The 14,219-nt window shown below is 39.0% G+C and overlaps 1 protein-coding gene across 1 annotated transcript; it reads right to left on the bottom strand.

Moving 5' to 3' along the window:
• Positions 1-444: 444 nt before the first annotated feature.
• On the bottom strand, positions 445-10,605 carry tbrg1 (transforming growth factor beta regulator 1). Its single transcript, XM_030766958.1, has 15 exons — positions 10,360-10,605; positions 9,863-10,022; positions 9,310-9,367; positions 9,138-9,220; positions 7,859-7,895; positions 7,371-7,433; positions 6,420-6,632; positions 4,690-4,760; positions 4,223-4,446; positions 3,849-3,988; positions 2,578-2,724; positions 2,253-2,350; positions 1,419-1,529; positions 1,117-1,265; positions 445-883 (listed from the first exon to the last, which is right to left on the bottom strand). The coding sequence occupies exons 2-15, from the start codon at positions 9,988-9,990 to the stop codon at positions 783-785; spliced, it is 1,623 nt and encodes a 540-aa protein (XP_030622818.1). The 5' UTR covers positions 9,991-10,022; positions 10,360-10,605; the 3' UTR covers positions 445-782.
• Positions 10,606-14,219: the final 3,614 nt, after the last annotated feature.

Here is a 14,219-nt window from a genome sequence, read left to right as displayed (position 1 = left end):
CCCTTCAAATCAATTTTACAATCAACTTTTGTCAGAGGAATATAACATGGTGGCTGTGATGGAAAATAAGGCTGTTTAAATTCAGATGTGTTGGTTTAAAGATACATTTCAGGAACAGTTTTCACAGTATGTCCATTCATTTGTTTCATTTCACCGACTCAGGCTGAGGCATACATCCATCTATCTATCTATCTATTACTTAATCCATTAATCTAGAGTGTTTATCTTTTTTGACAGTCATGGAAATTTACGTGGAAGAAGTAGCCTTTCGTACATTATGGGAAAGAAATCTTTTATGTAAATGATTGTGTGAACATTTAAAGAAATGTGCAGTGTGTTTTCTACACCAGCAGGGGCATCATACAGAGAGAGCAAAGGAGCAGTTCCATTCACACATCCACAAAAACATCCCACACACATTCTTAAAAACCACAACCGCCCTTTAATTCACATTTTCACAAACGTAACGAGTTCAAAATGTCCTTATACTGTGAAAAGTGAGAACATTTCTTGGTCTTAGTGAAAAAAATTTCAAGTTTTTGTTTTCTTTGTTCTGTAACTGTAGAAGCTAAATCATCACGGAGACACCTGGACAGACCACAAGCTGGCAATGACAACTATTGTTAATTACTCACGGTTTGTCAGCGTTTTTCTGACAAGCCATATGCAATTAGGTGTTCTCTTGATCCCGTCAAAGCAAAACACAAACAAGTTTCTAATCACAGATCACTACCAAAACACTCTCACATCCCCTCGAGGGTTCATCCAGGCCAGGGTTTGGCTCAGGTGGTAGAAAGGGCAGTGCCCACTGCAGGTTGTGCTGCCAGAGTGACAGTGCTCAGCAGGTGCTGATGTGATGAAACAGGGACTTGAGCAGGTCGACCTAAACAAATTAAAATGGATATTTCACTGTAGGGAGAGTTGTTAAAATTGTCAGTTACAAGCAGAACTTCATCATGAACAGTGTTTGTTATGTGTCACCTAGAGAGAGCTAAAGGTCACGACCAAAACAGTTCCCTGAAGGTAAATTTATTTTTAAAACCTAATCTCTAAATCCTGAGGATTAAACGTCTGCCCTCCTTCCAGTGGTCTCGGCGTGGGTTTCCTGTGGGTTACCTGTACCGGTCTGTTCTGGGGTCGGGTTTTCCTCGTTGCCCTGGTGTCGCAGGAACGCCTCAAAGTTCACCGACGCGTCGTCCTCTGACAGACCATGTGGCACTTGGCCGTCACCAGGGCGACACACCTCAAAACGCACCCAGTGATAACTGCACAAGATCGTATTCACAAACACAGTGCTTTAGAAAGGTACCTTAGTCTGGCTGCACCCAAATATCCAAGAAGTCAAATTTCAGTAGACATTGGATCAATGTAGAGAATCTCTCTCTCTCTCACTCTGTCCATAGCAGTGTTACACTCACTTGCTACACTTGCGAGCCCCAGGACAACTTTGGATCAGGTTCTGAATGGTGGGGTGGGAGAAACCAAAGAAATCTGCTCCAGACGGCACAATGTGGCTCAAAGGTTTTCCCCTTTGGGAAAAAAACAAGGGTAGAGTCAGGAATATAATTTTTCATAACTCTTTATTATAATCTTTTTATTTATCTTTATTATAATTATAAGACAAAAACAAATCAACGTTCAGATTCTCCTGCAAAAATACCATTCTACTCCTTGTGGGTTTTTTTAAAAAAGATCTTTTCATTTTCTCTAAAATAGCTTTTGTTTTAGCACGCATAGGGTAAGCAATCCTTTTGGACTGCTTACCTTTTTATTGCTTACTTGGATTGCTTGGACTGGATTGGTAAGCAATTGCTCCTTTGGTAAGCAATCCAAAGCAAGAACTGAGCATTGCAACTTGGATACAACACAAGTGTGAGGCATTAGTAGAAAACCGTGATTAGCTGATAAAATTTTGAGTGACAGTGAACTCCTTGGCTGCGTGACTGTGTGGACTACAACAGTGTTTCTCAAATTATGGGCCAATATGGGACTAGGCAGAGCCTGCCGCTGTGCCAGTCAAATTATGTTCTGTGCTTCTGTCACTCGCCAGGTGAAAACAGTAACATTTTATTCCAGATTCTAGAATGTTAAGCAAGTTCTCGCGGGAAGGAACGCATAACATTCTAGAATCTTGAATAAAATGTTACTATTTTCAAAGCAGGAATTTCAGTCAAGGGAGTGGGGACATGGCAGTTTCCTCAGCGCCAGTCTGTGGCCCACAGTTTGAGAAATGCTGGACTACAAGACTTTACCTCATGGCAGCGATGGCCTTCAGCAGGTTGGCATGGCAGGTTAACGCAGACGAGGCAACAATGGCATTCTGAGGGTCCTCTTCAGGCACAATCTCAAACTAAAAAACACACATACATATACACACACACACAAACGCACACCACATGCATACACAAATACACACACAAGTGCACACACACATACACAAAATCACTAAATATAACATAATGTTATTAAAACACATCTATAAATCTCACCATACCTGACTGAGATATAGAGAATGTAATATAGACATGCTCAAATATATATATGTGTGTGTGTGTGTGTGTGTGTGTGTGTATACACCTGTGGCCCTTGACCTCCGTCTTTAATTTGACAGGTATAAAGACATTGTTGGTCAGGATTCTTCATGCTGGCGAACATGCGTGTGCTGCAGAAGCCCACAGGGTAGATAGCACTCTCGTCGTGAAAATGAGGTCTGTCTGTGATGATCTAGAAAAAAAACACAAACATGAGACACAATTACAACATCTCTCAACACCTCATTTTAAATGTTTGTTTGTTTGGTTTTTTTTACACTAGTTTACACTAGCTCTAAGGAAAATGAAAGAGTGAATAATTGAAAGGGATAATACTTACCCCTCAGGTATAACTTATCATTTAGGTATGACTTACCCCTCAGGTATGATTTATCATTTAGGTATGACTTACCCCTCAGGCATGACTTATCATTCAGGTATGACTCATCCCACAGACTCAACACTAGGTGGCTTCAAACTGGTATCATTTTAGTGCCACAGCCAACAATGGTAAGCGTTCAAAGTTGGACAAACTTTAATATGATATAAACTACACAGCTGGGTGAAATGTATAGAATGTTATAACAAATGAGTTTTCCTGAGTGAGTCATCAAGGATGAGGCTTTCAGTTTCATGCTTAGTATTAGGCTCATGCCAGGAAAGAAGAAGAATCCAATGACAAAACTGCTGTTTAAAAACTAAGTGTGCTGGAGTAGGGTTTGGGCCATAAGTTGCTGTTTCCCAATCCTCTGACTGGAGGCCCAGAGAACTGCACATCTTAAAACTCCCTTCTCTGACGCACCTGCTTTTCAGCTACTTATCAAGCCTTTGGTTCGATGAAGTAGGGGTGTTAGAGCAGAGAGAGAGCTCGAACATGCACAAGTTAGGAAATGCTGAATTCAAACACAAAAAGGAACAGCATATTCGTCCAAATACACATTGCTTTTAGAGCCAAAAGAGAAAAAGATCAATGCTTACAAACTGGAACCATACATATGAACCGTTCACCAGAGAACAAATGGAATGTTTTTAGTGTTTTTCATCTGTCTAACATCTTACTGGAAAAAATGTACGTATGCTGTGTCGTCAAAAACTCCCTTGTGTCTGTGGGAATTTGACCTTTTTTGTGGCTATTGCAAAGTACACGCACAATAACAATCAAAAAAAATGTCAATTCCCAAAAGAGAAAGCAATCATAATTCTTTTGAATGTCATCGGAAAGGAGGACAACATTTGACCACACTTATTATGTGTATCGTGTATGTGTGTTTGACCACCCAGCTGTGTTCATGGAGGATATTTGGCTGATTGTCTGACCTCTCCCAGGCTGTAGATGGTTAGCCCACCCAGTACAATGGGGAAGACAGGTCGTCCGGAGGAGTCCAACGGGATTGGCTGCACAAGCTTACGGGCTCCGCCATCTGCTACTTTCCTTTTCTTTGATATCTTTTTAGGAACTATGGGGAGTCATTAAATTGAGCTGAGTAAACAAGAACATCCGTTCAGTGTCTGGCAGTTCATTCAACATTCATACTGAGTCACAATCAATAGCTGCCAGCTTCTTCAAAACAATTACTCACTAGTTTGATGTTTTAAAAGACTACCAGAATGGCCAGGGTGATGTCATGTGACAGAAGTGTTAACATGTTTAATATCATAAGGTCAGGAAGCAAGGTTAAAGCACCTCTCACCTTCCTCTTTTCCATTTTCTCTTCCTCTTTCCTTCCGTTCTTTTTTGGGCTTCTTTATGAATCCCTCTTCAGTACCAACAGCCCCAGGCCCCAGGCTGTGGGCACCAGGAAGCACAGGGGTCCCGCCAGAGTTTAATGCGACCGGTGTATGGGAACTGCCACTGGGGGTTGGGAGCTCCCCCTCTGACAGGGACTGGTACTGCAGCAGAGACTTCAGAAGAAACCTAGAGAGAAGAATAAATTAAACAGAGACTTGCACTTAGAATTCATTGAAATGGAGCTTGGACATACAAGGCTAAATGGACACAAGAACACTGCTGTGGACAAGGACTGACTGAAAGTCTGACTGGCAATAAATTAAAACTGCAAAAATGTTTTTTCTTCCTTTGTACTTTTGTTTTTCTCTCGGGGTATGTGAAATGACTGGAGAGAAGAACAAGAGTCTGACTGCGTGACATTTGGCTCACCTCCTCTCCTCTTTTGCTCTGACAAACTTCTCCTCCAAGTGAGCAATCTCATCACACAGTGCTGCATTCTCCTGTGGGGGGAAAGGGCAAAAGCGCTAAGCACTGGAAAAACATCAGGTATACAGCCAACACATCTTCAGCCTTCCCAGCAACAAGAAAACATAGCAATGTTTTATTACAATCACCAAAGATGCTGTGGACCAATAGGTTTTAATATGGGGTCATTCCATACCAACTCACCTAGGCCCTCCAGTTCATGTCCTGGATTTTCTTGAAAAATTTCATGTGAAAACTTCTATTAAATTCATGGGACCTTGCAAAATCCTACAGCTCTCATCCAAATACTTTTTTAGTTATGAATTTTTGAAGTCTGGCCCTCTGAGCGAAATTTCATCATTTTTGCGATTCTTTGTAAGCCTCACCAATTGCTTATTTTTCACTGGATTGGGTTCAAATTTGTACTGAATATCCACGAAACACCTAAGGATAATTTGCATCATGCATTCATTTAAATAGCTGTTGCTGAATGTCCGTAATCAAATTTAAAAAACACAATGAACGAAGAATCTTTCTTTTTCAAAAATATCTCCACTAGTTTTCACTTTCTTGCAACCAAATTTTGATTCTGTGTAGTATTAATATAGTTCTATCACATCTAGAAGTTATTTGGCCCTGCATAAGAAAACTGAGTGCTACAGATCTTGCTAAATATAGCTTTGGAGCTGAAAGACCCACTTTTTTTTAAAGGTATTTTGACTGTATATTTTCCCAAGAGGGATCATTTTAATTTCCTTTAAACTTTTTTTTTCTTGCAATGGCTTGGTTTGTTGCATACTAGAGCATTAATTCCTTTTTCAAATGTGTGAAAATGAAATGCAATTATTTATACACACTTAATTGCGTTTGAGAAATATAGGGATAGTTTGCTTTGTAAGATTGTTGGCTAGTACCAGCTAAAGTTAGTAACCATCCCTCAATTCGGTTGTTTAGCCTTCTGGCTAGCTAGCTAGTCATGACTTGTGATAGCATAGCATCCTATTTAATTGTGCCCCCGCCCAGGATTTTATTTTAATTCAATATTGGCTTGCATGATGCCCCTGGAGCTAAGGAACTAAAATTAATATTTTGTCCAGACACACAAAACAAGATGACATCATCTAGTATAAAACAAACCAAGTCATTGCAAGCTGTAACTTGCAAATTTCCTGAACCCAAAGAAAAACAGGCTCAATAGGTATCACACAGAGATAGAAAACCTTGAAGTCAGCATAGTACAAATATCTACCTATGAAATGAAACCACTGCATGTAATATTACAGCCAGGAAAAAGTACGAAAAATGAGCCATCTTAAAAATGTATTAAATGATGAACACCTTAATATTCAGAACTGCAAAAATGATGAAATTTAACTCCGAGGGCCAGACTTCAAAAATTCATAACTAAAAAAGTATTTGGAGTAGAGCTGTAGGATTTTGCAAGGTCCCATGAATTTAATAGAAGTTTTCACATTAATGTTCTCAAGAAAATCCAGGACATGGAGGGCCTAGGTGAGTTGGTATGGAATGACCCTATGGTTTATCTAACTATTGAGTAACATTTTCTCATCAACAATTTCACCCTGTGACCTTTCTTCATGACTAGACATTTAATGACTTCATCTCGCTCATAAAGGATCAGGTACATTATTGTATTTACTAATGATAACAGAGCACACTGGGTCTCCACTCACAAATATCATCGCCCGTGCAGCCTTTCGCAGTCTCAGGTACTTTAGCCGGTATTTCTCATTCTGGTTCTTGCGGGGGGCTTTCTTTGCTTTGGGCTTGGGGTCAGGGAGACTGGAAGGTGAGGGCAAGGGGGCCAGTGAAGAGCCCGAGCCAGAGCTGGAGAAGGCAGTCTGGGCAGAGAAAGCCTGCAGCGCTTGCTGCCTCTCCTCATCTGTCTGTGTGTGTGTGCACGTGTGTGTTAAAAAGACAAAAGAAACAAATGAGACAAGCTGAAAAACATCACACTTGAATTTAGGACCTCAATGGAGCTTAATACATAAATAAATATATAAATAAATATTTAAAAATTGTTCATAGCTAAATAATTAGTTTTTAAAAGTAACTGGAAAGAAACTAAAACAGAGATGAACTTCATCGGTAACTATTGCATTTCCAACAAAAACCGTCATAGGAACATGTGACTCTGCCGGAGAGGACACCGGCGAGGCTATGACCATCTCAACATTTGAAATAGCAGTGACGAGTGGAACAAGAGCTGAACGTGTGAAAACAAGTCAGTCAAACTGATGATGTGAATGATAACTTAAAGCTAGAACTCACACTGAACACAAATTTAAAAAAAAAAAAAAAAAAAAGCATTTTAAAGCAGTGCTTTGATGAACAAAAAAATGCACAAAATTAAATCAAGCAAAGGATGTAGACCACTGTTTGTGTAGGCAGGGGTGGAAATGCACCTCAAGTCCCATCCTAATTGACAACAGCTAAGATTTATTGTCTAATGACTCATTAACAGTGGAGTTTTTTTTTTTTTAAGGAAAAGTTTAAATTTGTTTAAGGACTAGTTTGGTGTTTTTGCTTGCACTTTCCTGCCATGTTTGAAAGGCAATTTCACAAGGAGCATGATTTCAGAATGACACACTAAAGTGAACTGACTCTGCACAGGCCAGACTTACCAACAGAGCAAACACTCCATTTCTGTTCTCAACCCTCTTGAAGCGTCTGCTTCCTTTCTGTGTCTGTAAACACAGTGTACAACTGTTGCCATGGGTTACTGTGGGAGAACCCTCAACTCTACACATAATTTGTGTTTCAAATACAAGGTCTCACTCCACATCCAATTCCTTTTTTAAACTGACTAAACGGAAATTCCCAGGCCAGTTTAAACGGTTTCAGTTATCCCAGTCAGTGCTCAATTATTTTAGAAAGAAAGATAGAAAAAAAAAAAGAGGTCGGTTCTTTCCCTTTTACGATGTGTATCAGTGACCTCACCCAGAAATTTTGATGGGGCAACAGAAAAAATAAAATGAGAGAGAGAGAGCAGCACAATAAACTCATGCAAATGAAAAAATGATATCACCAGCAATGATATCACCATGCTTATTATGGGTGCTTGTGATAAAATCTTGTGGAGTCCTTTCCCAGGCCTCAGAGGAAGTCTTACCTCACGGTACATTACAGCCTCAAGGCTTGATTTCGCACTGTAAAGAAAACACATTACAATCTATTATCTCTTATTTTTCTGACTATGACTCAGTCATTACGTAACAGTAACTGAGTCACAGTTAGTATTACAACTACTACTGGGTTTTTTTTTTGCATTTTTTTTAAGTAGTTTTACTGAAATAGTTCAACATCAAAGCTAATATGATGTACAGATTTCTATGGTAGCCTGCTTCCACCAGTTAAAACAAAAAAAAAAAAACCAAACAGATCACAACTTGTTATTTTGAGATATCGCTTTCAATGATTGAATCCATTATTGTTCTAAGCTAATTGTTCACTACTCTCCTCTGTTGTTGACAACTGACCACCAGAGATCAGAAACATCTCAATTTCGAACTAGTCTACTTACTCGAAATAATGAGACAATATCTCTAAATAATGAGATACTGTCTCTAAATAACAATATATTACCTGAGAATAATGAGATACTGTCTCTAAATAACAATATATTACCTGAGAATAATGAGATACTGTCTCTAAATAACAATATATTACCTGAGAATAATGAGATACTGTCTCTAAATAACAATGTATTACCTGAGAATAATGCGATACTGTCTCTAAATAACAATATATTACCTGAGAATAATGAGATACTGTCTCTAAATAACAATATATTACCTGGGAGTAATGAGATACTGTCTCTAAATAACAATATATTACCTGGGAGTAATGAGATACTGTCTCTAAATAACAATATATTACCTGGGAATAATGAGATACTGTCTCTAAATAACAATATATTACCTGAGAATAATGAGATACTGTCTCTAAATAACACCATATTAGGTCAAGATTTCAAGACAGTATGTTGTTATTTAGAGATACTATGTCAAAATAATGAGATGATATCGCAAAACAACAACATAATATCTAAAAGTAATTTACTATCTTACTATCTCAGAATGAAGAGATACTATCTGTAATTAATGACATACTATCTCAAAATAATGAGATATTATCTGTAAATAATTACATACTATCTCAAATAACTAGATATATTGTCTCTAAATAACAACATATTATCTATAAATAATGAGATACTATCTGTAAATAACAAGATATTTCTAAATAACGTGATCTGTTGTGATCTGTTGTGATCTTTTCTTTTAAGTGGCAGAAATGGGCTTCCATAGATTTCACGGTTAATTCCAAAAAAAAAAGAAAAGAAAAAAAAGAAAAAAAGAGTAAATTTTATGATGTTTTATTTTCAGTACTTAGATTGCACCAGTCCACGATCAATGATCCTCTGTTTGATCTCTTTGATGTGCATAGGACGCCCGGCCTCCTCGAGTACAATCTAAGAACGATCAGATTGAGTCTTTCACACTGATAGCTCTGAACATAACATGTTCCCACAGTACTTAGAAAGATGAAAAAAAGTTCTACCTGGGCAGCATCAAGCCAGGTGAGGTTTGGCTTATCTGTGACATCACTGGGTGGCTCACTGGAGGGAAAAAAAAAACAAAAAAACAGCAGATGGCATTCTTCGCACCCACACATTCTGGAATGCTAAACTATTTTCTAATACAGTGATGTTAAAAAGACCAAACTACCAGGGCTGGGTGGAAATATACTTGAATAATTAAATTACACGACCCTGTCCGAATTCTACTTCATGGCTCATATTCCTTGTATCCTTTTCCCACAAAAGTTATTAAAATTTTTAGGGTGAATCTGTACAGGTAACACCACGCATACATCATATAAATGCTTCATGGGTACTTTATCACACTTTCCCTTGTAAAATCAATTAAAACTGGTGGCTAAAATAGCACAGCCACAACGAAATGGAGTACTAAAGGGCAGTCAGGAAGTCCAATCATTTTAAGAGAGAAAACACATGTTTCTCTCACGTTTGAAAACAGACCTAGACTATTCGAATTACTGTTGGTAACTTATGGTCACCACAATTTTACCGCATAACAAAGCTCAGACTTACGTCTCGAGAGTTTCAGAAGTGCCCGACAGGCTCGTCATGTTGTCCAAGGCTGGGAATAAAGAATAACTGCCTTGCCCATCAGTCTCCATCTCGGACTCAAAGTTGGACAAAGTATTAAGTGGGTCCATGGTGGCAGAGAAGTGCACCGTGACTCTGGTTACTTCAAGGCAAAAAGGGTTCTGTGCTCAGTGGAGATTCATGGATGGACTAGCGGAGACTAATGTTACCTTTAGTGGAAGGCCATGTAATTGAGAGCAGGACATTATTATGACCCTACGATTCTAAAAGCCACTGTTATTAAGTTGAATTTGCTCCTAATCTTTTGATTTGTTCATAGCCGTAACAGGAGCACTGAAAATTCATTCAGATTACGGTTTGTTTGGTTCTCTCAAATGTATAACAGTAGCAAATCAACTACTGCGCCCAAATTCCAATGGTATATATAAACATGACGGGCTAGTCATCTTACTTGACGGTACAGGTTAACCACAGCTCACCTTTGTGTTCTGTTCTTCCTATTAACGTTCAATTTGATTGACATTACACAATGATACCATCGTTATTAAGCTAGTTTAGCTGCGCTCTTTGTCCAAATTGAGCGGGCTGAACAAGAAAGTAGCCGTAGGTCCCTCTAAGAATACACAGATAGACTGATAACTTATATACTCAGCCCTCTGTTAATACGCTCCTCAGTCAAATCCTCAGACATCCAAAAGACCTATTATTTTGTTTTCAGAAGAGCTATAGGATAACATGCGTAATGCAGGATGTTCTCCTTCTGTGTTGTAGCCACGGAAGACCCGCCAACTGATGTGCACATTACTGCCTCCGGTGGACAAATCAGGGTAATGGAAATGAGCGCAAGAAGCCGGCGTGGAGGCCGCTTATACAGTGGAAGCCGCTTATAATTATCTTCCGCTCATAGTGATCGGTTTTACCCGGACAGACGTAATCACTATAAGTGGTTTCCATTGTATTTAGATCAAGTGTATCTAAACATAATGAAAATGTAACCCCCCTGTAGCAAAGACCATCTCTGTACTGGAAATAGGCAGTAGAAACAATGCTCACCACTGGAAACATATGGCAGCAGTATGACGCATTTTTCATGGTCCAACATGTACTGTCTTTCATCATCATTTAACCCACTGATGTGTAGCACTCCTGTTTCTATATTCAAAACAAACCCTTGGTAAATCATAGTGAACATCGTCTGCTGGAGTATGTGGTTAACTAGCAGACCTATCATGTAAATCACTCACTGACAAATTCTGACTGATGACAAATTTTGTAACATTATGTGCACTTTTCATGATTGGGTTCAGTTAAATTATTTCAACACATTTATCTTTCAGCAAATTATATCTCTGGCAAAGTAGGGTTTTTTTTTCCTCCTCTCCTTCCTCCCATCTGGTCTCACTGGACACCGCCCGATACGATATCCCTGCACACTCCTGTACATGCCCAGTCTCTGCTGAGGACTTCCATTCGACAGGGGTCGAGCAAAGTGCATGGGTTCTGGACCGGACGCTTCATGAACAAAAGCAGGACCTTCACAGTGCAAAGGAAGTCTCCACTCCCATAGGAAATTGTCCATCTTTAGATCTACCTGATTGAGGGAGTCGTCACAGAATGCCTGCTTGCTTTGAACCTCTTCCCCTTAACCCCTGTGGAAGACAGCACAAAGGGCAACCATGTTCATTTCCTTGACGCAACTGCAGCAGGTACTCTCCTCCCTCCTTGCTGTCTGAAGGATGATAAAACATTACCATGAACAGAGCAATGAATCAGTCAAAGGACTGAATTGCTTCAGTTCCCCATTCCCAGGATGCAGTGACCCATCCCAGCACTCTTCAAGTCAATAACGAAATACCAGCGGAAATGCTAGAAGCGTCAGAGACTGTGGTTCCTGAACAATGGTCAAAATACAATTCATATGGTAGGAGGAAACCGCGACACTTGGAGGTAGTGCCATCAAACCTCTCAGGTACGAAAGGGGAGTTAGGCAGCTGGGGAGCTGGTGGTGTTGGGGGAGGTGCTGAAGCTGGTGGAAGTGATGCATTTGTGGAGGCAGCTGGTAACCTTGTTAAGGACAGCACCCAACCTGGCAAGCCCCTGGTGATTTTCATTCACCAGGCAACAATGTTCTGACAGCACGCGTTCCAAGGTTGGGGTGGCAGAGGCTCCCGCAGTTCCCGTGAAATGAGGGCTTGACAACTTTTTATTAGTCCATATTATGTGACAATTTATCCTGTGTCCTACTAGTATTCCTTCTAATCATTAAAAGTATACTTCGGATACACTCTGTTTAATATTTACACTCAGAGTGCCTGTATGCTGTGTGACATTTGTGACTCTTGCTCTCTTCCCCATATTATCAGTCTGCGTTGCCATAGTTTATATCTACGTAGATGTGCTGACACCCAAGAAACCTTGTGATTGTGAGGACTGGACATCACATATGAAGAGGAGGATCACTGGACAGCTATATAACCATTGATTTCTTTTCTAAAAGTCTCCTACTCTTTATTCTGACCTTCTTTGCTCATATTCTCACTTTTTTCCCTCTTACTTTTGCTTATTTTAATTTTGATTTGTACTCTCTCTAACCCATTGCTATCGCTGTTTTTTCTTCTTTACTGTCTGATAGCAGATGTCTTCATATATTTGGATTGTAAAGGAGATAATGATATTTATGCCTGTATTTCCACATTTTCTTCACATCTTTAAGCTGTTTTTATGGTTCTGGGTCAACCAAAGTAGCTGACACACTGGATTTAACTCAAAAGTGGGGGGGCATCCACCATACAAGCCTGGTGAATCCCTCCCTCCTCTGTTCAAGGGGACTTCCCTAATGACAGCACCCTCCACATTATCGTCCTCTCCTACAGCAGGCCTTTCCCACATCAGCAAGATTATGCTGTGCCCAAAGATAAACAGCTTGTTCAAGTAACGCATAAATTGGTTTAAGGTACCACAGTAGTTATGAGGGGGTAGGGGAACCACTTTTAAGTTGACAAATGATCTTAAGATGGACTTTAGTGTTCATAGCTATACCTTGTCAAAGTTGCCCCAGAAAACAAAAATAGTGAAATAACTGTTATGGGAGTATTTTTGTTTGTTTTAGCTGAATTTAAACCAAACTGGACAATTATAGGTCATTAAGCTGTTGTGAAGTTGTTTAGTCGTGTTTACTTATTCTCCAGTATGTCACTGCATTATTTACATTTGAAAACGTCCTTATTTTACTGTGGTTTCAACCAAGTTTAAACCGAGAGGCATAATTACCCCCTGGACATTCCTTTAACTTCACAACACAAACATGTGGGATCATTTTAGTGCTGACCATTCCAAGCCTCAAGCGTTGATTTCGTAAGAGTCTAGTCTAATTTCATGTTAGGATGCATTTGGCCTCGACATAAAAGAGGTTCAACTCCACATCCTCATAGCTTTACTGTCATGCAGTGGTGTAGATAAAACTGTATGTGGGAACTTGATGTCAGCGAGAAGATGTTACATTTATGCTCAGTGACTTTTGTATGTCACTTTAAAAATGAATGTGATAATCGAAGAATGATATGTACAGTAATACGTTTTTGGCCATAACCAGCTCAGAGATTGCATCATTTATTAGCGACACTTTTGTATAATGAATTAAAATGTAAAGATTTGTATTTACTTTTGTGTTTACACACATAATCTTTATTATCATTTTCCCACTATCGCTTGCTCTTCTCGTTATACCTATAGGAGGGATGCTACATCTAAATACCACTTTGTGTAAACCCACCCATTATAGTTAGTGATGTCTAGATCTCATTTTCATGTGTGTGTGTCTTGAATATATTTCTGCATGTGTATTCCTCTCTTGGAAAAAAACAACAATAAAATACAAGTCATAAAAAAAAATGAATTAAAATGTACTTGTAATTACAAACTTTAAAAATTAAAATGCAAAATTTAATGATCAATCTCCATTTGGGTACATGAGATGATAATACACCAAATATTTTCTTCCCCTGGAAACCTGCTAATGATTACTCCTTCTGTTAATTTGCTTACAAACCCCACAATTTTTTAACACCTAAAACATAGGCCATGGAGAAAAACGGATTTCATCACGTTTTGTTAGGAAGACACTGTCTTTGTAAACAGCCATAAAAATGAACATATAGAACACTTTTCCATATGTTGGTGGGTAATAGCATTCGGTAAAAGTATTGCTTTTAAGCCTACATACAAGTACACACCCTCTATCCCTTTACTTTACAGAGATCACAAATTAAAGACTGATTACAGAGCCAGGCTACCCATTACTTTCTTAGTTTTGTTTTTTCTAAAATCAATCACACTGTCA

Source organism: Chanos chanos, chromosome 2 (assembly GCF_902362185.1).
Source record: "Chanos chanos chromosome 2, fChaCha1.1, whole genome shotgun sequence".
Taxonomy (NCBI): Eukaryota; Metazoa; Chordata; class Actinopteri; order Gonorynchiformes; family Chanidae; genus Chanos; species Chanos chanos.
The sequence above is the reverse complement of the archived record's forward strand: the minus strand, read 5'-3'. Positions and strand labels throughout refer to the sequence as shown.

Bases quoted from the DNA above. Each gene is read 5' to 3' on its own strand.
- tbrg1 (XM_030766958.1), bottom strand. From the start codon at position 9,990: ATGGACCCACTTAATACTTTGTCCAACTTTGAGTCCGAGATGGAGACT. The intron at 4,761-6,419 runs GTGAGTGGAGAC...TTCCCCCCACAG, and splicing joins CTGCACGGGCGATGATATTT to GAGAATGCAGCACTGTGTGA. The intron at 2,725-3,848 runs GTCAGACAATCA...TTTTTTTTCTAG, and splicing joins CCATCTACAGCCTGGGAGAG to ATCATCACAGACAGACCTCA.